This window comes from Corapipo altera, unplaced genomic scaffold (genome assembly GCF_003945725.1).
Source record: "Corapipo altera isolate COAL_440 unplaced genomic scaffold, ASM394572v1 0, whole genome shotgun sequence".
Taxonomy (NCBI): Eukaryota; Metazoa; Chordata; class Aves; order Passeriformes; family Pipridae; genus Corapipo; species Corapipo altera.
Window position 1 is genome coordinate 16,222,127 of NW_020884872.1, and position 27,614 is coordinate 16,249,740.

General features: G+C 38.1%; 1 protein-coding gene across 4 annotated transcripts in view; it reads right to left on the reverse strand.

The window, feature by feature from the left end:
- Positions 1-27,614, reverse strand: part of REPS2 (RALBP1 associated Eps domain containing 2) — a 94,895-nt gene that overhangs the window by 29,118 nt on the left and 38,163 nt on the right. For 3 of the 4 annotated variants that reach the window (XM_027638201.1, XM_027638183.1, XM_027638208.1), the window contains exons 5-13: positions 25,785-25,882; positions 24,584-24,722; positions 23,040-23,103; positions 20,665-20,807; positions 17,496-17,590; positions 14,118-14,187; positions 12,098-12,163; positions 7,724-7,766; positions 4,694-4,830 (exon numbers count right to left, since the gene is read on the reverse strand). In XM_027638201.1, coding sequence (XP_027494002.1) covers positions 4,694-4,830; positions 7,724-7,766; positions 12,098-12,163; positions 14,118-14,187; positions 17,496-17,590; positions 20,665-20,807; positions 23,040-23,103; positions 24,584-24,722; positions 25,785-25,882 — 855 coding nt within the window. The remainder of the gene's footprint in view (positions 1-4,693; positions 4,831-7,723; positions 7,767-12,097; positions 12,164-14,117; positions 14,188-17,495; positions 17,591-20,664; positions 20,808-23,039; positions 23,104-24,583; positions 24,723-25,784; positions 25,883-27,614) is intronic. The other variant, XM_027638193.1, reaches the window with a different exon arrangement.

Sequence of the window (27,614 nt, forward strand, 5' to 3'; positions counted from 1 at the left end):
AAAAAAAAAAAAAAAAAAAAAAAAAAAAAAAAAAAAAAATCTATTCTCCAATTCAAAAAAATATTTTTTCAACAATTATTTTAAAAAAGTGTTTTATAGCCAGAGAAAAATATGATAAGCAGCCCAATTTTGTGTTCTCTGCATTTTATGCATAAGACATTTTTAATTTAAATTTGTAACAACCCTTACAATCAAAGTCATGAACTTGACTCTACACTCCTCACTTGACAAAGCTTGCAACATTACAGCTCTTGTACGCTATGCAAATAATATTCATGAAATGGCACGTTTTGCTGATGGTATTTGTTATTATTCTAAAATAAAGGTCCTTCAGAATTGTCATCTTCCTAATTTAATGTTTAATGGTCTGATTAATAAACTCAACACAGTAACATGCAAGACAGTACAGTACTACAGCATGAGCAAAACTCAAGAAAGTAACTGGATTTTACTAAACCAAGACTAATATAAAAGCAATGAGAGAAAGAAGTCTTGAAAATTAATTACTTAATTAAATTCATTTTGATATAAATTCAGCCTTAAAAAAAGAACATTACTATTCTAAGTTCCTCCATATCACTTTGGCTTTCAAATAAAATTTTAGTTAAGAAATCTGTATTTATGGTCAACACAAAAACATAATTCCCTGAATCACTCCTTAAAAGCTTGTCTTTAGTAACTGTCTTGAAGATAGCTAACCTCAGTGAACACATACATTTCCTAGCAAATACAATTAAGCATAAAAGAATACAGAAGATAATACAGTAATCATACTTACCTCGGTTAAATTTCACAGGTTTTTTGTTACCAGTTCCACATGTACAAAAGGGAAAGTCACCTGAATTTGGCTCACTAAGCTAAAAAGACAATCTAGCTGAAGAGATATTCCTGAAAACAACTGGAAAAACTGTATTATGGTAACTATTTGGGCTTCATTGTATCAAAACATATAACACCAGAGCAACCATCATTTTAATTCTCAAAATCCTGTTTCCTACAAAATTACAGAATGGTTTTATTTGTAGATTTAAACAATTCAGAAATACAAAGAATTTGACTGTAGTTAGGCAAGTATGGAAAAACAAAGACATCTCGACATACGTTTAACTATTCACAAATCTCCACATTTGGCAAATAAAACCCACCAAGCCTGTATGCTCAAGGAAAGGATGTTCTAATTGAATGAAATAATGAGAGTTTGATGGAGTAAAGGAAGTAATGAAGAATCTTCTTCGAAGGTATGAAAAAGAAGATAAAATAGATGCTGAACACAGTTTTCCCCTAGCACTAATGAAAATGAAAGGGTGCAGAAAGAAGATTGTAGTGAGTTTTAACAATAAAAGTACCACTTTAAACTGCCTGAGAAACATGTATATGAAGGAGTACAGAAGTGATGTGCAGACACATTTATATCACTTATGGGAATGCTGATGCCCACCAATAAATCTCTTCCTTTGTTTCTATACTGTGAACACTATGTTTAGAGCAAAAGGGATGTTTTCTTGTTTGACAGCCATCACTAGCGCAGCAATGCTAAGCAGAGGTTACAGATCTCACTGTAACCAGGAAAACATCATCTGTAACAGAAAATACTGCACTTAATGCTTGTTGTGTTTCCCCCGACTAAGTGTGGAACTTAACATCTCATATTTTAAAAGGGAGAAAAATCCCCAAAAATTAGTCCCACGTTGCTGGCTGAAACCAGCACCCCAGAAGGAGCAAATCCAGGTTACACTGAGTGTTTGCTTAAGAGCCAATGTAAAAAATGGTGCCTGCATTCCACACATTCTTCACTGCAGGGACAGCCACAGCAGGAGGTGAGTTTCAAAAGCAAATGAGTGCTGAAAATCTTCAGTCAAAAATTCATAGTTATATGGCTGTTTTGTTGAATTACACAGCAATATTCAACCTGCTTCCAGAACAACACGAAACTACACTGTTTATGACAATTCTGTTGTTTCATCAAAGAAAATGGTCTTTTCCCAACAAGTATCCTTTGTTCAACAGACTGTTAATTAAAAGTGGTTATGTGATTCAGAAATGAAACTAAATGGAAATAAAATGTATTTCAGAGGCATCTGTATGAATCTAACAAGACCCAGACTGCTGTCACTGCCTATTAATTGCCCAGAAGTAAATTCTTTAAGTAGCTGTCGTGGGCAGAAAACGTAACTGAGCAAAACACCGGAAGACAATGGATGCATTTTTGGGTTTTAATACTTAAGCTGAAACTTGCCCCAGCCCCAGAGTTACCTCAAGAACAGGCTCTAGCTTACTGCTGCAGGACTGCCAGGCTCTGAGCTGCCTCAGTTTTGTCCCTCTCAATACCCAGGTCTTATTCTGGAAGCGCTTGGCTTGTAAATGACTAGAGTGGGCTAGAGAAGAAATGAAGATGTAAACTAGGTCAAGTATGCATTTAAACTGACATTTTTGTTTCTACTTAAAGCCTGCTGTTGTCCTTCCAGGAACGCATACATTCTCACCAAGTATTTTCTTAATACATACACAGCCAAAATGCCAGAGATTACATATTCAAAAAAAAGAAATACATAAAGAATCTAGCAGTACAGAATTTTTCTCAGATGCTAACATAAAGACTACATGAATTTAAAAAAAAAAAAAAAAGTAAGAGATTTCTGTCTTTTAACATCTCCTAACAGAAATTCATATATGGATATTTGAGAAAGTTGGACCTTTCAATAAGTTCTCTTGCTTTTTTTATGTTTTTCCAAGGTAACACTAGTTACAGCATCCCAGAGGAGTGCAGCTATGAAGTATGAATGAAGATGCCTCCTTCAAGTCCAGTTACATCCCAATTCAACAATTTTAAAGCACAGTTTCTGTGGTTAATGCATTGCTGGACATCCCAGCCATCATGGATAAATGTTCTTTGTGTATACTTGCCAGGAGAGAGGCATAATAAGATTGTGACAAACATGACATAGCAGCAGGAAATGAGTAACAAAAAAACCCAAGACAAAAAAACACTGCAAAAAATCCCCCACCATTGCCCGCAACAAGTATCTGCCACAGTCTTTGACTGAATTTACTTGAAGAAAAGATATTTCTCTTTTTCTGCCCTTTAAAAAGGGAATAAACAAAATAAATGCTCCAAACTACAGACAGCTTTACAATTAAAGAAGTGATAGCTATAGATCAACATGACCTGTGTGGAACTGCAAACAGAGCTCAATATTACTGAGCACTCCTTTGTACATCTGGAAGCAGGTTATTCACCAAACTCCCCAAATAGGAATTATTTGTGAACTAGAACTAGTAGGACAAAAACTAATATGCCAAAATAGAACTATTTTAATCATGTTGGATGTATACAGACTCACAGAATATCCCGAGTTGGAAGGGACACAAATGGATCACCAAAGCCCTGCACTGGACACCCCAAGAATCACATCATGTGCCTGAGAGTGTTATGTTACTTCAAAAATAATAGTGACTTTCAAAATGATCCATTGAAAAGCAAAATGTTAATTTTCATTCACAGAATGACTTCTTTGAGAATTCTCATTCTTCTTTTGTGTTCCAAGCAAAACTTAAATCCAAGTTTATTTCCTTCCAGTTAAACTTGTTATCTGGATTCTGAGAAGATTTTTTGCCTTAGAAATTGTGTACTTGGCTCTGTTTGGGGTTTTATTTTGATGTATAATGAAATCAAAATTGGAGGCAACACATCCCTCAACAGGAACCACAGTCAAAGATAAGGAACTACTTCTCCATGTAAGGCAAAAAAAAACCCCCAAAAAACCAAACAATTTTATTCCTACTGAATAGGAATAATAAGGTTCAGCACACAGAGGGACTCTTGAATTCTCTTTAGCGTTTGTACAAAGAAAATCCCACATAGCAAGAGGTAGAACACTTCTACTTCAAAACCACATTACAGAGCCCAGTTAAACATTCCTTGACACAGTCAAACCTTGGCTTTCTTCTGAAGCATAAGCATGACCATGTTTAACCTGGTCCTTGAGGCAGATGGTTGGTGTGCCCCATATAAACCTCTTACGTGGTTCAAGGACACTGCTGAAGCACAGCAATGTTGGATGACTGCTGCCCTGGACAAGCAGCTCCTCTTTTCACTGCTCACTGTGCAAGGCAAGAGGCACACTTGAACAGTAACATGATGAAAAGCCATTTTCTTTCAGTTCACCTCAGCTACTATTCTACATTTTCTTTCTCTCCCCTCAACATGCACCTGTGTCAAAAGAAATTACCCTTTCTTTTTACTCAAAAAGTGTTTTGATTGTCCGTACGCATGTGGTAGACTTTAACATCTAAAATGTTTGCTTTCTTTCTCTCAGTTTAAACATTAAGGGTTATCTTACTGCTTCTGAACTACAAAAAAAATAAATTGTAATAAAAATTAATTATATTGCAGTTACTGATGAGAGCTGTCTAAACAGCCAGCCTAGTTATAAACAGTCAGTGATGACAGACTACCATATGTTAAGTTTCCCATTAGTGTGCCAGAAAACATTATAATCACCTTAATTACAGCAACAGTGATTTTTCCCTTCAGTGGCGACGTAACGCAAGTGCAACTACTCCTCTTCTGTAGTGCATTACAGCAAAGGCCAGCATGTGCACATATTGTCAAGCATTTGTGCAAACAGATCAAGTTGCCAAGCATGCAGCTAACCTAAAAGGTCTCAAAAATAGGAAAGAAAGCAAACTTTACCTTGTGTATTTTGCTGAAATATTTTGTTCAGATCCAAAGAGGAAGCTCTGGAATGCGACTTCTGAGGCCTTGGAGGCGGAGTAGGGGGCTCTTCTCCCTTTTTCATGGCATCTTCTATTGACGTGCTAGAATAAGACCTAAGGAAAAACAGGTAGGGGAAAAGCAGAAAATGTTTTATTTCAAAAATTAATTTTACACAGCTACAATGATTAGTACCTAAAAATACATTGACCTGAACTCAGGTTCATGGTGGAAATTCCTTGCCCTAATGACTAAAAGTTCCCCCTTATAACAAGACAGATTTATTTGGCAACAGAGGGACCCAAGTGTCTGGAGAAAGGAACGAGTCATGCTTACAGGGCTAGTATTTTTTAAGGTCTTTTGTAACACAGCTTCAGGCCTTCTTATGTAACTTTGTCAACATGATAATTGCAGCAACTATTTTGAAGAAAATCCAAATAAAACTCCCCATACACACACCCCTTAGAGCTTCTGTTGCCTTTCCCAACTGCAATGGGAGTGTTTATACAGCTATACCTTCAACACAGTTCTTGCAAGTACACATTTTGTAATTTATAAAAATTCTATTAGAAAAAATTTTCATAGCATACAGTCACCAAATTCCACAAAATCCAGAAAAACTGAATAGCTCCGAAATTACCAAAACTGGTCAAATACACGGCTCAGTACATCTTCCAGGCCCTCACACATCAATTAATCCCAATTAAGGGTGGTGCATTTGCTAAGAATTTTGATTTTGCTGAATACTGTCCGATATTTTTCAGCTGTTGTAGTTACAGTTCTCCTGCAAGGAGGAGACTTTGTTCAAAATGAGCACTGACAATGTGAGATGTTATACTCACTGTAACACATTATGCATGTCAGGGCAAGACCAAAAGCACATTTGAGTAAAACAGAAATAACTCCCACTAATGGGAAATGGATAATATTTTTTGCCAAACAGGCTCCTTATATCCAGTGCTGACTGTCCAATAAAAAGCATATACTGAACATTTCACTCTCCAAGTCCAAGTCTGTCCATTTAAGAGCCACTTCACACAACCACTCAAAAAAGCTGATGGAGATTCTGTGTCTCCTTGCTTTACCTCATACAACTTCACAAGACTCTCAGATTTTTCCACTCCATTCTGAATTCCATACAAAATCAACATTTGATATACTTTTATTCTTTTTAATCCAACATCTTCATTCAGATCCCATTCAGGATCTTCTTCAGAGAGAAGTTCATCAAGATGTGGTATTCCCGATTTTCTGATCTAGCCCGTCAATTCCCCCCCCCCCCAGTCCTTCCTTTTCTTTTTCTAAAACTGCTCTTTTTTGCTACATAAATACACAAATATTGTAACAAAGCTTGTGTACCTCCCCAGATGGGGTTATGTGTCATCATCACAGACTTAATACTACTATACGTCCCATCAGCATTGTTACAATAAGATCCAACATTCTGTTTCCAAGTCAATAAATCAGAGTTAGTAAACAGTACATGCACATAGAATGCTCTCCCAGCAGGTCCCACAGCTTGTCTTAAAGGAGCCTTAATCACTCCATCTTCTTCCCCTAGTTCTGCTAGACACAGGACTTCCTGATTTACTTCTTTCTCTAACATTGCCTGACACAGGACTGTCAGATTCCCCCTCACTCGCTGAATCAGTTTTTAGGACCTCCTGGAGGAGCCACCAACAATTCTATTTGTTTATCATCATCACCAAGTTTATTAGATTTACTATTCACACCACAAATTCTTTCAATGTTTTTACCTCTTTTCTCAGTTACTGAATATATTCCAATCAGGTGTTTAAAGTCCATTAATACACTTATTTTTAACATTTCAATCATTCTTTAAAGAGAAAAATAAATTGAGCTGTGGTATTTCATCCCATTTTGCAACAAGCACAAGAGGTCAAGGATGTGCTGAGGCATCTTTAGTCTCAACTTCTGCATTGAACCAGTGACATACAGTCAGATGGAGACAGTCATTCATATGTGACAGAGTAGTCACATTTAAGTGACTTTTTATGAACTTAAGCATTTGCTATTTTATGCATTTTTGCACATTTTTTAAGCATTTGCAATTCAGTAACAAAGCCAGAAAATTTAAAACTGTGTTAAAACTAAAAAGCTTTGGCTAGCAGCAGAAAAACAGGCACGTAAGGCAGTTCAGCCTTCTCAAATGTAGGTCCTAGGAAGACAGGATTTCAATCTTCAATCATCCTGCTTATAGCTGACCCTCTCTTACTAGCAGACTTTGACAAGCTTGTAAGCAGGGAGCTCCTGTTTATACTCTCATTACCCAAGCAAAAAAATTTTTTAAAAAAATTGAATCCTCTAACTGGCACCAAAGAAGAAAACTTTGAAGGTGAATTAACAATATGGCTATACACCAGTAGGTGAACAGCCAAACCCAAGATGCAATCCATTTATACACAATATTTTCTGGCACAGGTTCCCTTTTCTTTCAAACATCCAAGTTCAGCGTGTGTCACTTCTGGCACACAACAGTGTCAGTCCCTAAGTCCTTCCATCACACATCAACCAACTGTAGCCAAGTACACACATGCCAACAAAAGGATTCACTCACCTACACCAGAGAGCTGAGCTACTACTGTTGTTTCTGTGGCAATGTGCAGTGTCTCCCTCCATATGAAACCACCCTGCAGGTTTCAAGAGCATCAAAATGTTGAGGATGTTCCCTGCAATGGGGTGGTCCCAGCTGTCCTGCCAGGAAGCCTCTGGGGCTGGGCTGGAGGTAGTCACCACCCTGATAAGAGAGCAGGGCTGGGCAGACAGGCAAAACTTCCAGCACCATATGACCAGAGATCATGGGGTCCCAGAGCAGTACTTATGTAGGGTCTATAGCTTACAGATTCCTCCTGGTAAATCTGTCTCATCTGAGCTGTACTTACAGCACCACATCAATTAAAAAAAAAAAAAAATCCAACACCAGTTCTTATGCTCTGTGTCTAACACCAGAGGTGTCTATTTCTCCTGAAATAGAAGTGAAAGCAGTACCTGGATCGTGGTCTGGCTTTAAGTGCATTAGATTCCTGAGCAGCTGGAACAGAAAAGAAAAAAAGAACTGCTAAAACATCATATTTTAAACAAATGCCTTTAGCTGCAGAATCAGTGTTCATTAAAAATGTGAGTGTTGCAAATGTGGATGTGAGAGTGTGCTCATCTCACATGTGTAATGGGGATTGTTTTCACTTCTCCTTTGCTTTTGTAGTGTGTGAATGTCCTAAGAATTCAAAAGCCCACATACAGGCAGAGCTTCACCTTTTTAATATGCTTACCACAATACAGGAAAAGCAGTAGGTCTGGCAGCTCTGACCTGTACTCACGGATGTAGTTGTGACCAAGCAACATAAGGAACAGCATAAACTTTTTACAGAAAAAATCTTCTTAGTTCAGATATCTATTAGTTGTCCTGCTTCCAAAAGCACAAAGGTTTGTCCTTCCTAAATACTTTAATTAGTATAAATTTACATTATCTCATCACCCATTAAAAAAAAATTAACACATTGGGTTGAGACCATTTGGACATTGGGAAGGAATGATATTTGAAGGTAGAAAGCTTTCAAGTCTGAATGCTGATCAAATACATTTCTATCAATGTAAAAATGATTTTTTTTATTTGGATGAATTCTAAATATCCTGCCACATGCAGGTCTTACGTGACAGGAAAACAACAGTGCTGATTTATCTTCTCTGGGTAATTCCTTGAGGTTGTTGCTTGGTTTACATTGTCTTTTCTGTAACTCGCCTTACTAACATCAGATAATTATGAGAAAATGTATCTGCACAACTGCTTTCAAATTCATCCCACTGAGACATCCTCAAGGTATTACAGCAGCATCAATGATCCCAATGCACACACAAAGCAAATCCCTTTACTTTTCCCCATCTGCTAATCAAGGTACAACACTTAAGAGAAATAAGTATGTTAGGGAAAAAAATAATTCTCAGTTTCCAGCTTCCTTCAGATATATGTCTACTTTCAAGTCAGACATTTATCACCAGCTTCTATACAGCACTACCTGAGTATACGACAGATCCTCCAAAATACAAGAGCAGGAACTACCAGTGGTAGCAATTGGTAAATACCGAGTTTTTAGTAGCTTGCACTGTAGTACTGCACAGACTCTCCATAGGAGGCTTTAGGCTCACAAAACACAAGTAAGAGCATATGGCACATGTACAGTCACACACTAGATCTTCAAAAAAGAAACTGTTTTTAAGGTAACACAGTGCTAGTTGGTGCTTTGGATGGAATAAACCCAAACGCAGCTGGCAGTGACACAAATGACCACTTAGAAACCAAGATTATTGTCATGACCAAACTGACTCACTGTCATTCCAGATTTCTGTGCAACAAACTCTTCCTAGCAACTAAAGGAGGGAGAGAGAATTAATATTAAAATATGCAGTGGTGATAATCCTCCTCCCTCTCTCTGTATCAAACTCCCAGAGAATACAACTTCAGACACTGCTTCCCTACAGCCACATGACCCAGTTTTCCAATGCTGAAATTGCTGATTATTAAATTACATGCAAAATTATTAAATATGCCACTTAGAAATAGAAGTATAAATCCTTTCCAAGCTAAACCATGTTTAAGAACCTTCAGATTTTCCTTTTCTTATGGAGACTAATTCTGCTTATACTTTTAGAAAGTCTTTCATATAAAAACCCATAGGTAAAACTGACATTCAAACTCTCCAAGGACATCCTGTTGAGGTAAAGAGGAAAGCACATAAGGAAGAGAGAATCCCAAAATGACTACTAATAAAAAATTATAGCAACAGAATACTGTTGCCAAGGATTTTCTTTTAAGCTTTTAAAAAACTAGGAAATTCAAGGCTACAATTACAGAATACCTAGACTTAGCTTTACCTTTCAGAAGAAGTAGTGAAATATAAAAAATACTATAAAGCAGGTAGTTCATTATTAGGACATACAAATAATTGTGGCAGGATTTCCATAAAATATGCAGTTATTTTGGTACGTTCAGTCTGTGCATATTTAGTGTTTGAGGTGCAGGTTTATACACATACATGACATAACCATGCAAGACAATACAAAACTATTTATCCAGCTCATGAGTTTTCCATATATCTATTGCTATGGATACATAAGCCTAACTTTCATGAAATGGATAAATTAAAACTGTTGAGTAAATAATTTACATTGATTATTCAAAAGTTTGTACGACTCCTGGAGTAATAGAACCCGGTGAACAGCTTGGTCTGCAGTAACTAAAGTCACATACAATCATGAACTGTATTTATTCATTCAAAGGAGAGTGTGAAGGTTCCCAATTCTGGGTGTAGATCTGCTCCTATACCCTTCCTACAATGTAACTTCATTTTAACATTCCTGAGGATGCCAGTTCAGTAACTTTTGGTTGTAGTCTAATACCTTATACTCAACAGGTGCCTCCTTGCTTTACAGGAAATCTGTGGCATAAAAGGTGCAAGTATGCCATGTGGCTAAAGAAAAAAACCAAAGCATTTCCCACTAGTCTAAATCAACCTCACTAACTCATCTCTTACTGGTGGCCTAGGGAGAAATGTTTAAACACAGTTGAAACACTCACAATTTTGGCCCTCAATACTTAAAAAAGTCTAAGCTCAACAATTATCTTGCACTTCGGAGCCTAAATAAACTGGTCAGATATTCAGAGATGCTGAATTTATAAAGTTCTTGCTGATTTCAAATTTCTAGACCTTCTGATGGCAAAGAAAACTTTCACATAATGAAGCACAGCACTATTATCTTTCCTGAGTTTACATAAACAGCCCAAATAACCAAAGAGGCATGTAAAATTTCTCCCACTTCATCCCGACTGAGTTTTCATGCTGAAGGTTAATGATTACAGTGACCTTTCAGAGTGGTGACTGATTCTGAAATGACCTCTCAATTACCGTGCTGCATCTAGTCCACTGGAGAAACATTTTTACTTCTCACATCAGTTGTAGCATGCAACCTGAGAATGTGCTTTCTCAAATCCTCAATGTGCAGGACAGCAAGAGCAGAACCCCTACAGCGGCAGGAGCCATGATGATGGAATGAAACTCTGCCCTCTGCCCTCGTCTCCCTTGGTATACAAACACAGCAACACTGCTGGAGCAGCACAGAGGCATCAGGAAGACCTCACTGCATAGCAGACAAAGGACACTGTGGAAAAGAGGTTGGTGGCAAAGGAGACATGCAGGTGACAGGAGGTTTTTTTTACCTAAGTGTAGTGAAGATGTACTTGATGAACTGAAACTAAAACTTCCCTGTATGCTCCTGGGCAAAACTGCGGGGAAGGAGAACAGAACTGAAAGTCCTGCAACCACCCTCCCCTTCCCCTGAGAGGGAAGTGCAAGAGTGTGTGTGTGTGAAGGAGAAGCAGCAATCACTCAAGAATAGGAGCTGAAGATAGGAAATCTGGCAGCTGCCAAATGTTTGGGAAGAAGCCAGGAAAAAAAAAAAAAGAGTTGGGAAATGAGGCATGCAGCTGTTGAGAAGCCATGAATAAATCGAGCTGTAAGACAAAACTGCTGTGACAGACATGTGGGGTCCATTTTCTTAATCAAGGATATCTTCATGAGTAAAATCATCTATGCAAAAGGAAAAGAAAGTAAGTCCAAATTTTAGCTTGGTTGGGACCAGGGGGGCTTACAAACATTCTTACCACACTAGGAAAAAGACTAACAAAGAGGAAGGCAAGGGAGGTCAGAGGAACTGAACTGAATGCAGGGGAAGTTTCTGGAGTAACTAAGTAATTTTGACATATGCTGTTCCAAAAATAACATTTTCCAGAATGATAGGAACAAGAAGTGTATGTTGGAGCTGGAGAGAAAAATCAGGGTTGGATTCAACAAAGAAACATCCCCTGAATCAAAAGGTTTCGTCAGTGTCTTAAGTGCCTCCAGGTCCGCATTTCCAAAAGGCTCTCTTGTCTTTTAACTCCTTAACACGAAGTATGAAAGCTCAGCTTTCACAAAGAAACAGGCCATCTCAGAATGTTTCCTGAAACTTTACATAGTTGCTCTATTCTTTAGATGAGATTTTTACAAATAGGTACAATATTCACACCCTTGCATCTTGTTTTTAGCAAAGAAAAACTTCAGACTCCTTAAAACCGCTATGTTAAAATATTTCCCATGGATGAAGAACCCATACAGTAACAATGAGGGAAAGAAAGCAAGAAAACCTTTTGACAATCTGAAGTAGTAATTAATATTCATCTTGCAAGTAGCAGTCATTATGAGGTAAAAGCTAATTTCAGTAGTAAAATGAGAGCAAGAGGTTCTTCCAAAAATTAATCTAGGCTTACTGTGATATAAAAATATTTAGTCAAGATTCTAGAGTAAGTAACACATGGTATTTTTTTCTTACCTGTTTTCACAGTCAAGTGCTGAAATTCCTTTGGTATAGTTTTGAAAGTAGTGCTTACTTTAAGAGCTTAAGAAAAAAAAGAATAAAAAGATAATTACTCTAAGTATGTGTAGGTAAAATCTACAGGTATCAGCTCTAAGAATGGAGAACCTAAACAGGTATTAGAACATCTAATACCACCAAACATACTTGAAAAGTACCCAAATACCCTCAGAAAACCCAAGCACTCAAACAAGTAACAATTTCTAAGAGCACAAAAGTCAAGAATAGAAAGACCTATGACCAAGTTGCCAAATAACCTTAAATTCTGATAATTTGGGGGGTTGAGTGCTTATTCCCATTCCACTGAACCCTATGCATCCTTTCTGATGTCTTTTTAAAGAAGTTTTCAATGCTCTATAGTGTAATTAAACATACTGTAATACGTTTACTGTACTGTAAACAGTGTTAAATGACCACTTGGAAGGAAATCTCTCATGCTTTATGATGACCCTGAGCACTGGATGAGCCTCCTTGGGCAGGGAGGTTGGATCAGATGACCCATTGTGGTCCCTTCCAACCTTACCCACTTTGGGATTCTGTGATCCGCCTTTATCAAACAAAACATGTGAGAAAAGTCTGGTTCTCATGACCCAGTTCAATTTACATGATCTTCCACATTTAACTACATTATAATCTGACAAAGTAAAGCTAATTTACATACATACTTTTGAAAATGCAGGAAAATTTGCTTCTACAGTCCTAAACTACAGATCCTTGACTTCCAGGGAGATCCCCTCAGTCAGGAGAGTGATCTGTTCTCTATTTGTCAGAATAGCAATAAGTGGTAGAACAAAAGCATTTGTTCTTTGGCTGAAAAGGTAGGAATCTGTGTCATAAATACAGCAAATTTTCAGTCCTGAAGGACTGCATGTCTCAAAACAGGTTCCCATGTGACTTAACATGTCAGCTACAAAAATCAAAGCACAAGTTTTTCACCTAAACAGGGGGAAAAAAACCCCTCTTAGTAGAAAGTAAAGCTTCCCTAGACATTTCAAAGCCATAGCCTTGAAGGTTCAAGTCCTCCTATGGTTCATTATGCATTTTACAACAAAACAAACCTTGTCAACAAAACACTAATTTCTTGGAATATGCTGACTTGTCAAAATGTTTTACAAACACACGTCAACCTTGATAACCTTCCTTTGAAACAGGGACACTGGGAATCTGTCAAACTTAGTGATTCAGGAATGTGGACTACCTGGTCTCACACTTCTGATGCAACCTTAATGTGTAGACACCTGGGAGGTCAAGATATTTTTTATTTTAATTAATACATAATCTGCAGCTCTGAGAATCAGGCAACAAAATACCCACAACTGTGTGTGTTTTGTTTCCACAACTGAAAGACGTCAAGTAAGAACGTGAAAGGTTGGTAAAAGGGAATATAAAAGGGAATGAATGACTGCGTAATGAGCCTGTGCCAATTCTGGAAGCCATAGAAGCTACTGCTTGGAAAAAGACCATTTCAATTTCTCATGGCTTTCTGCTGACAGATTTCAAGTGAAATGAATGAATGAAGTTTTTTCATTCCAGTTTGACTAAAATTTTTGTTTTGCAAGAAAATATAGGTTTTAGTTTTTTTCAAATAGGAATAAAAACTGATTTTGAAGTGTTGCTGTTTCCTGCAAAAAGGGAAATGCAAAATTGGACCTAACATAATCTTTACTCTTACAAAATTCCTGATAACAACTAGAATTTTCTTTAAATAAGAAGTGCAACACTAACTGCCTTAGAACTAGACATATTTTAGATGGTGCATTTCATATCATTCACATATAACTAATTTTGAAGCAAATCCCTCCATTTATTTGTCTTTAACTCAGCTGCTGTCAGTGAGTTGTCTCTTTAAACCTACAGCAACAGATAGTCAGCTCAGAAATTAAACGTACCATTGCTTCTGTCAGTAAATTTAGGGGCTTACTAAAAACACACAGAATTTAATCCCTAATGGAAAAAAAATAGTTATTTATTTGAATACCTTGTTTGTCATCTTTCTTTCCATCTTGTAACAGGGCAGAGTTATCAGGTATCTCTTCAGCTGATGACTTCTTAAAGAAAAAAAAATCTGTTTATTTATAATGATTAGTATAGTTCACACCTTTCCACAGTCAAATATTTAAGAATACTAATCAACACAAATAATGGTGACATTTGCCCTTGCACCACAATTTGCTTTGTCAGGTAAGGAAGCATAAAGGACCTACAGAAAGACAATATAAATCTGTTTTTCAAGGTACAGCAGTTCCACACCTGAAATTAGTTAGAGAAGTAGTTCAACAGTAAATCACACGGAGGTAAAGACTATATGTAACGAGAGACTTCTCCCAACAGAGCCATGTGTAACACCTGTGTTTAGGGTTGATGAAACCATCTCCAGCTCCTTCACAAGAGTCAGTCTCCATGAGAAAAGTCTCTCTAGTCAAAACTCCAGCCATACTGCAGAGCCTGGTAGTTATGATTTAAAGGCTTCCAGCTGGTGTGGCTGATCCTTGAACCACTCTTTCATTTCACTAGTATGTCTGTTGGATGCCCATTCAGGCCTCTGATAGGAAAACAGACAACTTCTTCCCAGTCTTATTCCTTAACTTTCTGTTACTTCAGCAACTGTGTAGCCTACAAGAAGGAAACAGGAACAAATTCTACCTCCATAATCTGTAAGAACGAGGATACACTCTGCAACCAAAAAACCAATAAAGAAATGTGAGAAACCCTAACCTTCTCTAAATATTAAGTGATGCTGGATTTTTCCCAGGAAGCATGGAAGAGGTATGACCTAAAAATGACCTAAAATAAACTGGGCCTAAACAAATGAATTGAGAAACCTAGATATTGTAGGCATTTTTAAGAGACCACAAAAATCTTAAGTCAGTAGTTCAAAAAGGAAAACTCCCAGAGTAAAGGTCTGTTAGATCCGTTTTATAAAGTTGCTGAGGAATGGGATATCCTAATACTTCTGAGAAAGCAACACAGTAAAAATATAGCTTGAAGACTCTGAAAATGTATGAGCAAAAGATTTCACATCCATAGCTAGCCCTGACACTCTCAAGTGAAGAGCATGAGACTAAAGACCTAAGTCAGTGCCTGCTTTAATCAGTGGAATGACTTTGACAAATTTCAGTGAACTTTCTGAGGGAGTTCAGAACAACCCCAGCCAGTCATTTTGTGCATATAGTGTGAAATCTCATGTTTTATCTTTAAGGTTTTGGCAGTGAGAAAGCTTGTAAAAAAGAACCAAAAGAGAGGGGTAGATAAAAACTTGAGAAAAAAAATTGGGAAGACAAAACTTCCTTGGTAAACAAAAATCAGTCACCCTTGTCCTTCTCAAGCATAATATCAGCAGTCTTGCTGTGTTTTGTAGTTCAACAAAGCCTAGCATCCAGGGAACATGCCTCCTGCCATTATTTTCTTTACAGATGCATTCAAGAAATGTTTCCATTTTATTGCAGTACTGTAGTTCAGCAGTCACAGTAAAAATGGCCTTCTGAAATTAAATTAACGAATGGGTAATAAGTGGAAAGAGACAAAGTCATGGAGATAATGCATAACAGATTGCATTGATAATATTTTTAATGTAGTGATCAAGTCTCTAAACTATAATACCTCAACTAGCCAAGATACAAATTATATTGCAACAGTGAATTACTGCACTTCCCATAGAGGGAAATGAATGGGAGATGAATTACTGACCTTCCAAACAATACTCGTTCAGTGTATTAATTCTGAACATAAAAACATAAGTTGAACAGAAAAAAAATCAAATCAAAGTGATTCTCAAATCAGTTTTCAGAAGAGATTTTAAAGTCCATTAATCTCGGACAACATAAACTGAAGCTTTTTAATTATGTGTATAAAAGATACATAATTATATATTTCTTTATATTTTAAATATAATTTAATTCGATATTATACCTATATCCTCTTTTATACATTAGTTGCAAGCCACCTATAAGGTCATAAGCAAGGGACTAGGCTCTTCTGGCAAAGGACCTGCCTAAACTGCCAACACACCAGCAGCCTGCACTACCAGACCAGCAGCACTGCTTTCAAAACCCAGTGTGACTGCTGTGCTTTGGCCAAGCTGCTGTAAGATGAGCAACTCCTCCCAGGGATACTGCATATATTTTAACAGTTCTACACTGGATGCTCAAAACGTTGGCTACAGCATTGTCCAAAGTGAACACTGTACTCAGCTGAAGCTTAGGATCATGTTTGGTGATACCACTACCAAGATGGATTTGATGAGGAAGCAGCTGGGTTCTGATCCAGGAACTCCCCAGAGCAAGGCATTGGGAGAAAATAACTGGAGAACAGCCTTGCTGAGGTGCCATGACATCCCATTACTTTTAAACTTTGAAGCAGTGCCAGAAGGGCCAGTTCCTGCAGTCAGTCTACCATTTGATTAACTACCTTAAAAACTAAACCCTTAAATCCCAGAGCATATATATTCAGAGCTGCAATATTCAGGCACCACTTGGTGGCCATGATTAATTCAGCTTCACAGGGTCTTCAAAGTTTCATGTCTTAACCTCAGTTGTTAAACTCTTCTGCTTAATTTAGTTTTTCTTGCATCAGTCTTCACAGACTCATAGAATGGTTGGGGTTGCAAGGGACCTCTGCAGATCCAATCCCTTGCTCCATCCAACCGAACCTACTGTGTTCAGCTCTGAGCCCTTCACTGCAAGTAAGGACACTGGAGCATGTCCAAAGAAGGACAGTGGAGCTGGTGGAAGGTCTGGAGCACAAGACTTATGAGGAGCGGCTAAGGGAGCTGTGGTTGTTTAGCCTGGAGAAAAGGAAGGTCAGGGGAGACCTTATTGCTCTCTACAACTACCTGAAAGGAAACAGTGCTGGATTAACAGAGTTGATGACCTTGGAAATCTTTTCCAAATTAAATGATTTTATGATTCTAGCGCTGTGCCAGAAGCCTCACATCTTCAATCAATTCAGACTCAGGAGAATTGCTCAGGACACGTGAGTACTGCCTGTGTGCCACACTGTCCCTCCTGCAGCACAGGCTCTGCTCCTCACCACTGGCTCCCAACACTGCGGGGGTGAAACACAGCCCTGCAGCACATGAGCAGGTTAGGTCTAGTCTGCAGACTCCAACATTGCCCAAGTCCCTTGGTGACTACTGTGAACTCTTATGTGGGAGTATCTTTCAAAAAGCCTATAAGCCCTTCTCACACAGAAAAAAAATGGCTGAGAGAGGGGTTTAAGATGGCTTAACAGGAGGCCTGGAGACTCCTAAAGTCCTCTCAGAGACTTGCAGTTCTGCTGCTATACAGAGCACAGTCACTGTGAGGTGGTGTATTCCCTTCCACTCTGCAAGGTAAGTACCCTGCTTAAGCTTCCTCACCTCGGTCCGACTGAAGTCCCGGGTCTGCTGACTGCCTGGCAATGGCTCAGAATAAGAATCATACAGGGCACAGTCAAGCATGGGCTTCAAAGAAGCTGCAGGAAAAAGAAAAAGAAAGGAAAAACAATCAAAACAAAAAATGGAAACAAAACAAACAAACAAAAAAAAAACCATCACAGAGTCAAGTCTTTGGTTAATACACACTTCTTAAAAACCTGTTTTAGCATAATTTTGCCCTTCATTTCTATATATCAGACCTAATCCATAAGACATGGAATGACAAACACCATGAAGAAAACCTTTCTATCTTGCATTTTAAATTAGTCAGTGTCATGAAAGGGATAATGTCTCATTTCTGTTGTAGAAATAATTGTGAGATTTGCAAGAAATTATTTTTAGTAAACATTAAGTACCAAACACTGCTTCCAAACACTGCTTATGCGCATTTTTCCTCCTTCCAATTCAGTATCAACTTAGCTGATCTTACAGCTGATACCTTGCTCTCCTTGGAATGTTAAGGGTACTTACAAAACCTTCAGCTGCAATTTTGACATTTTGAAGACTGAAAAGTATAGCAGAATCTACACTAGAATCGAAGGCCAACAAAAAAACAGGGCACTAAACACGGTGGATGCTGTAGTATATAACATCTTTAACCAAATAACATTGATAGGAGGGGGAAAAAAAAAAAGGGAAAAAAATATCAACTCTAACTTCTCAGAGGAATATTCACAACAAGCTACCTTCTATCCCATAGACTCAAGTCCTTCTCCTGGTATCGCTCTGGGTTAGTCCCTCTGAGACACATCTGTCTTAATAGCTAGAAAACACCTTTTTTAACATCAATATATCAAAAGGCAGAATAACCACATTTCTATTTTTTTGGCTAGCATCTATTTTATCTCAATAAATTAAGCTCTTGGAAATCAATCCTAATTTACAATACCATGGTTTACATACAGGGCAAATAGCTTTCCAGATTCTGCAAATTAATTTTAATAAAAACTTTCTGAAAGCAAGGTGGTGGGTCAAATGGTCAATGGAGCTGTGCCAGGATAGCATCTGGACTTGTGCTTGTAGTTTATAGTACAAGGTATAAAACTAGCTAGATTAATGCATTCTTAAGTGCTCTTTCACTCCAAATCATTTTATTTGAAGCTTTAACAACACTCTTATCAGATGCTCTGAAACTAATACAACAACCTAATGAAGAACAGTTTCCAGTAACCTTCATTGGGTTCCTAACAAGCCAAAAAAAAAAAAAAAGAAAAAAAGAAAAAAAGAAAAAACCTACAAATTTTGCAGAAATCACATTACAAAAACATGAAAACACAAGGTTTCTCTTGAACATTTCTTTTGACATTTTAGGTAATTGTATGAGGCACTTGCTTACTTCTCAATGCTTTTATTTCAGAAGCAACACAGCGAGGGTTCTATGCTTTCTTGTGACTCACAGTGATACAGTGTGTTGAGATGGTCTATTTTTGATTAATGCAAAACTTTCAAAAGACAGATTTCTGAATCCTGACTAGGTAGCAGAATAAACACAAGATATTTTCAGACCCTCAGGTTAACCAGAATTAGTATATTAGCTGAGATATTTAAAGTATCCACAAGAAATAATTAGTCCTTTCACTTCTTCCACATAGATTAGCTTGAAATGCTTGGTTTCATGCAACACCAGAAAACAATAATCATCTAAGAAAATGGTAGGTCTAAGTGCTGAAAAGGACAAACAGAAGAAAAGAGGACTCCCAGGGAACTAAGCTTACCATTGACACAATGATTCCCTACTACTAGAGAGAGTTATTTCGACTGCAGTTTTACCCAAAAAGGCTTAATGTGAAGACACACCAAGAAGAACCTGCATGATTGAGCTTACAAGCCAATAGTGAACAAAGTTGTGGTCCTGGAGGGAAAAGGGTAGTTGTAATTATGACAAGGGAATGTAATTAGAGAGACTAAAAGTGATGAAGACTTGGAAGTGCAGGTTTTCCAGGAGCTTATTGCTTTGGATATGAAGATAGTGGATTACAGGGAACATGACTCCACCAGAAATTACTTCACAAATCTGATACAGGTCAACATTTAATTTTCCTAACTGCAGCTCGATTTATTCTTTTCCTGCCTTTTAATATATTCAGTGTCATCAAATTTAATGGAGATTTTATTAGGTCTTAAATATTATCCCTTAGTACTGTAATTATCATCTGTGATTAATCCTCCTTGCCCTAGAGAGGTATGCACGTTTTTTAGATGGAACAGTACATATTTCAATGTTAATTTATAATTAAAAGAGACATAACTGAAGAGAACAAATGAAAGGGCAGGTCTCTCACTCCACATTGTTATGAGGTATGTTATATTTTGGATTAATTCACCCTTGTGCTACACAAACTGTTGTAATTCCCATCATTAATGTAAAGTATTTATGGAAGAATCTGTGGATAACATGAAATGAATTACAAAAAAATTCAGCCTTTGATACAATCAGTAACTGCATCTAACAAATACATTAGTATATTAAGTTCTAAAGCAGTCCAGTATAATTTTCAACAAATCTTCAAGAGACAGATACTTAAAGAAAAAATTATCAAAAGAATTAAAAGCTGTATCATAGATTCATACAATGTTTTGGATTGGAAGGGACTTTAAAGATCATCTAGTTCCAATCCCATGTCATGGGCAGGGACACCTCCCACTATACCAGGTTGCTCAAAACCCCATCCAACCTGGGCTTGAATACTTCCGGGGGGGGGGGGGATCCACAGCTTCTCTGGGCAACCTGTTACAGTGACTCACTGCCCTCACAGTAAAGAATTTCTTCCTAAAATCTGATATAAACATGCCCTCTTTCACTTTAAAGCCATTGCTGGATTATCTTTGCTAAAGGTAATCATCTGCCACTTCAGCTGTGATGACACCTGAAGCACACCGGAGCAAAGAGGCAGACATTGACAGGCAGGAAACTGCTACACTTTGCATCCCTACTTTTGTGCTTTGATATATTACACTTCTTCAGCAGTTAACAACAGCATGCTTTAAAAAGCAGCCAGAGAACCACTCCACAGCACAGAAGCCCATTCCAGGAAGGAAAGTGAACCTATCTTACACAGACGCTGGATTTCTGAGATGGCTACAGGGACACGACCTGCCGCAGGAGCATTACCTGCTTGGAGGTACTCGGGCAGCAGCGTCTCCGGCAGTGTCTCAGGCAGCTGATAACCATTCTTCCTCGCAACTACAAGGTGGAAAGCAGCACAAAATTCCGGGAGTGTCAGCGCCCCATCACAATCCACGTCACTCAGCTCCCTGTGGATACAACAGGCACAGCACATGGTACGTGTGCCATCACAAGGGAGACAAAAATGCAGCTCCGAGAAGGGATATTTTAACACAAGACAAGTATCTCTGTCCTTTGCACTTGACCCTGACTTGCACATCGGTCTCAGGGAAGATGAAGCCAGCTAATTTTCTAATACTGAATTGCCACTTCTTTCTTTTTCAGTAAAGTACATTTTTTTTACACATCATACCATTCAATATGATGGTATGTATATAGTAGAACATGAAATACATGACCTATACTTAGAGAATTAGAGAGTGATTAGGGTTGGAAGAGACTTTAAAGATCATCTAGTTCCACCCCTCTGCCATGGGCAGGGACACCTTCTATCAGACCAGGTTACTCAGAGCCCATTCAGCCTGGTCTTGAATGCTTCCAGGGATGGGGAATCCACAACCTCTCTGATCGACCTGTTCCAATGCCTCACTATGCTCATAGTAAAGAAATTTCTTCCTAATGTCTAATCTAAACCTGCCCTCCTTCAGCTTACAGCCAATCTCCCTTGTCCTATCACTACATGCCCTTGTGAAAAGTCCCTCTCCAGCCTTCTTGTGGACTATGTTTAGATACTGGAGGGCTGCTATAAGATCTCTCTGAAGCCTTCTCTTCTTCAACAGCCCCAACTCTCTCAGACTCTCCTCATAGGAGAGATGGTCGAGCCCTGTGATCAACTCAGTGGCCCTCCTCTGCACTTCGTTCCAACAGATCCATGTCTTTCTTGTGTTGGGGACCCCAGAGCTGGATGTAGTACTCCAGGTGGGGTCTCACCAGAGCAGAGCAGAGGTGCGAAATCCCCTCCCTTCTGATGTAGCCCGGGATATGGCTGGCCTTCTGAGCTGCAAGCGCACATTGAAATCAACATTTCAATGGTTGGAAGCACTTTTGGCCAATTCATGCAGGATCTTAAACCAGTTCAAGCAGAAAAAGTTCAATATGGATTTCAGCAATGGTTACTTCGCACCACTGGCTAGTCTTAAGAAAAGGGCTAAATTAATGCTCGTGACAAGTTTAAATATCATTGTTAGCTTCTCACTAAAGCAGTTCTCTCTAATTCTAAAAGACTTCACAAACACTAAAGCTGGACTTCAGAAATTCAAGAACTCAATTTTATAAATTAACTCTTTGCAAGAATTGAGTCATATTTTATCTTAAGCCTATGGTCTAAAATTAACATAACTTTTTGCTCTTTGAAAGTAACAAGCACTTTTCAAGCTGTTGAGCTTACAGTGACAAAGACTGAGACATACCATGTGTTTAACACAGCAAGACAACCTATAAATCACATTGTCACAAAATATACTTATCTACTAGAAAGGAATACTTTTCTTGAAATTCTGCACAGAAAACAAGTTGCGTCAGCAATAAAAATAAAATGCGTTTCGTTAACATATTGGGTTAATCCATTCTTTTTAAGTAATCTCAAATTCCAATATTCACTTCCCCCAACACTATGTTTCTTCAATTGTTTTTTTATTTTCACAACTGACAATCCGCTTTGAAAAGATTCCAGACATATCCTTTGACCCTGACAGATGTTTAGGCTCTTGTAAGCTTTTCTTCTCATCTCTCTTCAAAAAAGCATATATAAAAATAAAACCTCTATCAGCATTTCTGATCCATGTTTAAAACTGTTTGTTCTTCCTATCAGAGATGCAAGGATGACACTGAATTACAAAGCACCATGTTGTTTATGAAAATATAATAGAATCCTTGTCAAATTTTATCATGTACAGTTCCATCCACAATTGTTTCTCAATAAGCTCATTAAAAGTAAGTGTACTGGTTCATTAGAAAAGCACTGATGAATTATGCAGTTGTTTAATTAGGCCTCCTCTGACAAAACAGGGACAGAAACATAAAGCCATCATCACATCTAAAACATTCCAGAGGTGCTTCTCCTCCGTGTCATTTCATGGAAAACGTCAGTTCTTTGAGATAATGACACTGCTTACAATACACTTAAGAACAGCTCTCATTTATTTCGCTGTTCAAACCTTCCCAGTCCTGCTGAGTAGGCCAACATCTCTCCAGAAAACAAGTGTGTCAGGAAGATCAATGAGCACCCTGCTGCTTGGGCCTCAAAGTGATTCTGGAGATAAGAGAAATAATTATAACTGCAGGCACTTTTAAAATTTAACAAGAACTCTTGTCTTTTAAAAAACCAGGATACACATCCCCAACACTATTACAGTCCTTACCAGATGTGAGAAAGTTCTGGGATGGGCAGCTTTGATTTAGTGAAGAAATTCTTTGCTACGGAACCTGTTGAGAAAGCATGCCTTATCAGCCACTAGAAATTAATTCACCAAATTTTTACCTTTTACCAGGTCTGCTGCACCAGAAGCAGAAAGTTAATTTACATCCGAGAGACACTCAGATCAACCAAATGCTAATATAACTGTTGTCTTCTTCTGAATAAATAACAGAGAAAGCCAGACAGAGCTGTTGACCTCATTTCTCCATTCCCTCCATATGGGAAAAATAAATAAAGGAAAATCTGCTTTAGTACTAGTAATTCTAGCCAGCATAATTAGTATGTCACCAGTGATGAACTAATAGACACAAACAGCCCTGCTTCACCCAGAAGTCACAGGTATTGCAGTACAATGCTGTAGAATCTGCACTGCTCTCCCAAGATGCAGCTTCAACCACGACTCTTCCCTGCTGTGGCTCAAATTTTATGGTGGAAAAAAAAAAGAAAAAGAAAGAAAGAAAAAAATAAAACAAAACAAAAAAAAAAACCCACGGAAGATTCAGATAGCACATAGCTCCTGTCCTACTGCAGGCACCCTCACTCACCCTGCCATAGCAGCCCTTCTCATACTTCTAGTTAACAAATCCACTTATTCACCATCCCATATGCGCAGGCTGTCAGGAGTATCCTGAAAGCCCTTCCTGGATATAGGCTCACAAAACATAAGGACACAAAGTACAGACTTGCAGGACTATAGTCCTCTTCCCCTTGGACAACCATCAGGGGAAGAACTAACATTGAAAAACCATTTGTTCTTTGAAGCAAACTGCATGAAGGAGACTTAACTGAGGCTAGATCCAAGCCTCCTGAACCTCAGTGATACATGAGGGCCTCCTGAACCCTAGTGATACAGCATAGCTCATTAAAACTTCCACAAGTTAAAACCTGTGACATCTTCCTTGCCACACCAATTGTCTGTACCCAGCAGTGACCTCTCACCAGCAGCCTGATCCTTCTATTCAAGACAGACATGCCATCTCAATATACTCTTAACAATACTTCTACTATGCATGTGCTCTCCAGGATTGTTTTTTAATTACCTAAAGGTCAAAATCTCAGCCCCTCAGAGCCATAAACCTCAGGCTTGAACACAGAGGACAGTGAACTGCATGCTTCACTGTCATCACATAGACACTACACTTGCTGGGAAAGCAAGCACAACCCTCAAGGGTGTTTCAACTCAGTATACACTGCAGGTGTGATCCAAAAATACAGTGCATCAAATACAGAAAGTTCAGTTTAATTTTACCAAATCACTAACACTTCTCCCTTAGATGTAATTATTTCTCTAAAATCATGATATTTAGGAAAAAAAGTGTAATGGCCACAGTAATGGTTTGCTCTTTGAGTAGTCTGCCTTCAAAAAGGAAACACAACCAACTCTTATAAACCCACTGCTAGAGAGAAAAAAGAATTTATTTACTTAACACTTCTCACCTCCCAGCCTGGTCCCTCTACCTGACATGCACTGTGTTTGGTAAAAATTACCTGAAATAAAGGCGTTCAGGTCGGGCTGCAGGGACCTGAACTGGTTAATGTAGTAATCCCGCTGCTCCTCCGTTATCCTCCAAGGGTCATCTGAGTAGTGGGTGCTGCTATCCTGCTGCTCCCGCTCCACTGAAAGAGACTGAAGGGAGGGACACTGGCACCGGTCACAGGCAAGGGACCAGAAGGGCACTGGGAACGTCAAGAATTCACACTCTTCTATTTTTTATTTTTAGAAGACAAGAAGCAGAAATGGCCATACTAATTACCATCCCGCTACTTATTTGTTAAAACTGAGGCTAGTATTCTGTATTTAAGCCTGGATGATACTCTTTAAGAGTGAGGGCAAGAATGAACAACAACCAGGCTCCAATCAGCTCTGAAACCCTTTCTCTGACATATCTATTTCCTAAGAATCAAATGCAAAACACCAGTTCTGAAATACATCAAAAGATCCCCGAAACAAGAATCACCATAAAGCTGTAAACTAATTTTCATTTCAAAGTGCTACACAAATACACCCAATTTCAACTCAAGTTAGCATAAATTACATGACACTACCTGTAGATCTTTTCCGGAGGCTTGGATGACATTTTATTGTGAGTGTGAAGTGCTAAGCACTGAGGAAAAAGCAGAGTCTGAGTCTCACTTATTCAGGAAAAGCTCTAGTTCAGGAGAGCTTTGCCCTTCCTTAGGGCAAACTACCTGCTTGCATAATAAATGCACAGCAGGCACACTGAAACATAGAAAGATCTGCTTTCGCAACCAGCAGGAAAACATAAGACTCATCTCACAAAAGCAAACAAATGCCCATAAATTAATCTATTCTGTTTGAGATGCAATTTAACAACTGTGGTAAGAAACCAAAATATGAAGAATGTTAGGCCTTAATTCTGTGCAAGTGTTACAGACAGTATTCTAAATCAAGCAGGAATCTCTGTGAAACCTCATGTATCTTAAATGAAAATGTTTTATTATGACTTACCTTTAGCAATTTAATTGATTATTTATTTTAATTTCTTCATCCCATCAGCTCTTTTTTTCCTCATATACTAAAAAAGCATATTTCAGTCTCTACTCTAAAAACACCATGGAGAACACTTTCCATTTTCAAAGTGAGAGTTCTTTTGGTTTTGTTATTTTTTTTTAATTTCTCTATTGTTTTATTAGTAGTACTACTAAGGAAAAATGTGCAATTCATTACCCGTTTAGGAGTTGAACAGGTGAGTGAAGATTTGGCTCCATAATTCCCTGATGATGGTCCATCTTGCTGGTGAGTAGAGTGCCTGACTTCATAAGGAGCTACAGCCATTTAAAATAAGTATATAAATGAAAGGATAATAAAAAAAATTCTACTAGGCTAAAAGAAATAATTAAATACCTCAAGGTCAAGAATGCAGCTTGTGAACACAGTATTAGAGTATCAAAGTCCATTTTGTCAAGCATCTACCCAGCAAACCTAATATCACAGTATCAAAGCCCATTTTGTCTTCTGCAACAAAATTCCAGCCCCATATTTGTCTTTCATGTTGCATCATTCTTCTCCATACATTACTGAGACACTGTCAGTTAAATACTACTGGGTAACAGAAATTGCTGTTCATCATGTTGAAATACATATTTATATAGCCTGTTTTTGCATTTATACTTTTTATATACTTGTAGCCATATAAAGCACAAGAATGCACTACAAATAAGAACAAATAATTCAATTGAGCTGCCAAAAAATTATGCTTTGACAATGCTATCAAGTAGCAAATCACTGTTTTTCTACATATGCTTCCTCTCCCTTCCCTAATTTCTGCTGAAAATCAAAATACATGACTCATCACTTCACCTATTTGGAGTAAAGTTAGTGAACAAAAGTAACAATTACTTCTTTTCTTAAAATAAGTTGCTTAAGCTTCACCGCAGCAAATATGGTAAGTGGTGACACAACAGCACGTTTAGGAACAATGTTTTAAAAATAGGGCAAGTATGCAAACAAAAAGACATCTCACTTGCAAACCCTTGCAGACCTCAGAACTTCTGCTGCCACCCTATTTAAAATTTTCCACAAAGACAGTCTGCATTAGATAGTCAGAACCTTAAAGACTCATGATGAAAATGGAGACCAAAAAATCTTGAATATTTTGAGCTCAGGTAGACCTTAAAAATTACACCGTAACTCCCTTGTTTTCCTAAGTGGTCTTATCCTGTACTGGTATCTACTTTTATTTCTGTACAAGTAACTACTAATTTCAGAACAAAAAAAAAAAAAAAAAAAAGGAAGGAAAGTTGGAAACATACAGACATTCTTGGAGAGGAGATTTAAGCACAAGGCCACAGTGCTGTGCGTTTGCTAGCATGAAACACTTCCAAAACTATCAAGAAAAACATATATAGTCATGGTTGCAGTGCAAAGGGCTGCCCTTCAGACATGCTGTCCAATTTTAGGGGCAGATTTGCAGTACAGCCCAGCCCAGCCTTGTGGCACAGCACTTCTCATGCATATGCTACGCAGAAACTTTGGAGTGCTCTTCAGGAAACTGGAAGGGTCTTAATGTTAAAGGCCAGGAAGAGCCAGTAGTTCTTGCACTAAACTGTCACTTGGGACAGCAAGGTTGAATAGCTCTGTTTTTCCATTGATGTATAATATAAACAAGGACAAAAGCTGAAGGACTAGCATGCTCCACTCTTCACTCACTGCAAACACTAACCTAAAGCAGGAGGGATGAGGGAGGGTCAGTATTTACCAATGCCTACTTCTGCCACCAACTTGGTTACCATATGTTGCAATTAGGAGTTCACAGATGCCTACTATTAATAGGAGCTTCTAAAGACATAGTTAAAATGGCTTCTGCCCCATTACTCTCTTATTAGAATGTTTTGCCACCCCCTCTGATGGCAGCAAAATGAAGGACTGCGCAACTATGCAGTGCCTTTTGTCTGTATTGCCTAAGTTGCACTGATTTTATATTCATGTCCTATTATTATTTCTGTTACAAAACCAGAGCCATTATTATCCTTTCCTGCAAAGGAAGGTTCACTTTCA